Source organism: Eimeria tenella, genomic scaffold (assembly GCF_000499545.2).
Source record: "Eimeria tenella Houghton genomic scaffold, Eth_scaff2051, whole genome shotgun sequence".
NCBI lineage: Eukaryota > Apicomplexa > Conoidasida > Eucoccidiorida > Eimeriidae > Eimeria > Eimeria tenella.
The window spans coordinates 887-1176 of record NW_013541895.1 but is presented as its reverse complement, the minus strand read 5'-3'; the positions used below and the strand labels follow the sequence as shown (position 1 = coordinate 1176).

General features: G+C 55.9%; 1 protein-coding gene across 1 annotated transcript in view; it reads right to left on the bottom strand.

The window, feature by feature from the left end:
- Positions 1–102: 102 nt before the first annotated feature.
- ETH_00035830 (uncharacterized protein) overlaps positions 103–290 on the bottom strand; it is a gene marked incomplete at both ends in the record, with an annotated part of 992 nt that continues 804 nt past the window's right edge. The window contains one exon of the mRNA XM_013374451.1: positions 103–290. Coding sequence (XP_013229905.1) covers positions 103–290 — 188 coding nt within the window.

Below are 290 nucleotides of genomic sequence, written 5' to 3'. Positions count from 1 at the left end.
CCCCCGCTGCTGCTGCTGCTGCTGCTGCTGCTGCTGCTGCTGCTGCTGCAGAGGTCGCCCGTGCGCATTTTGAAGTCGAAAAGACTGCCCTTGCTGCCGCACCTGTGGCAGTAGAAGTTGCCGGAATTGCGGAAGAAGACAAGTTTGTTTAAATTGTCTTTTTTGTTTTTGTGCGGAGGACAAAAAGGACAAAAAGTGCAAACGAACTTCTCCGCGTCTTCGCTGCAGCAGAGGCCCTTGCGCTGCAGGTAGCTGCGCAGCTCCGGCGCGCTGTACATTTCGCAGTACCG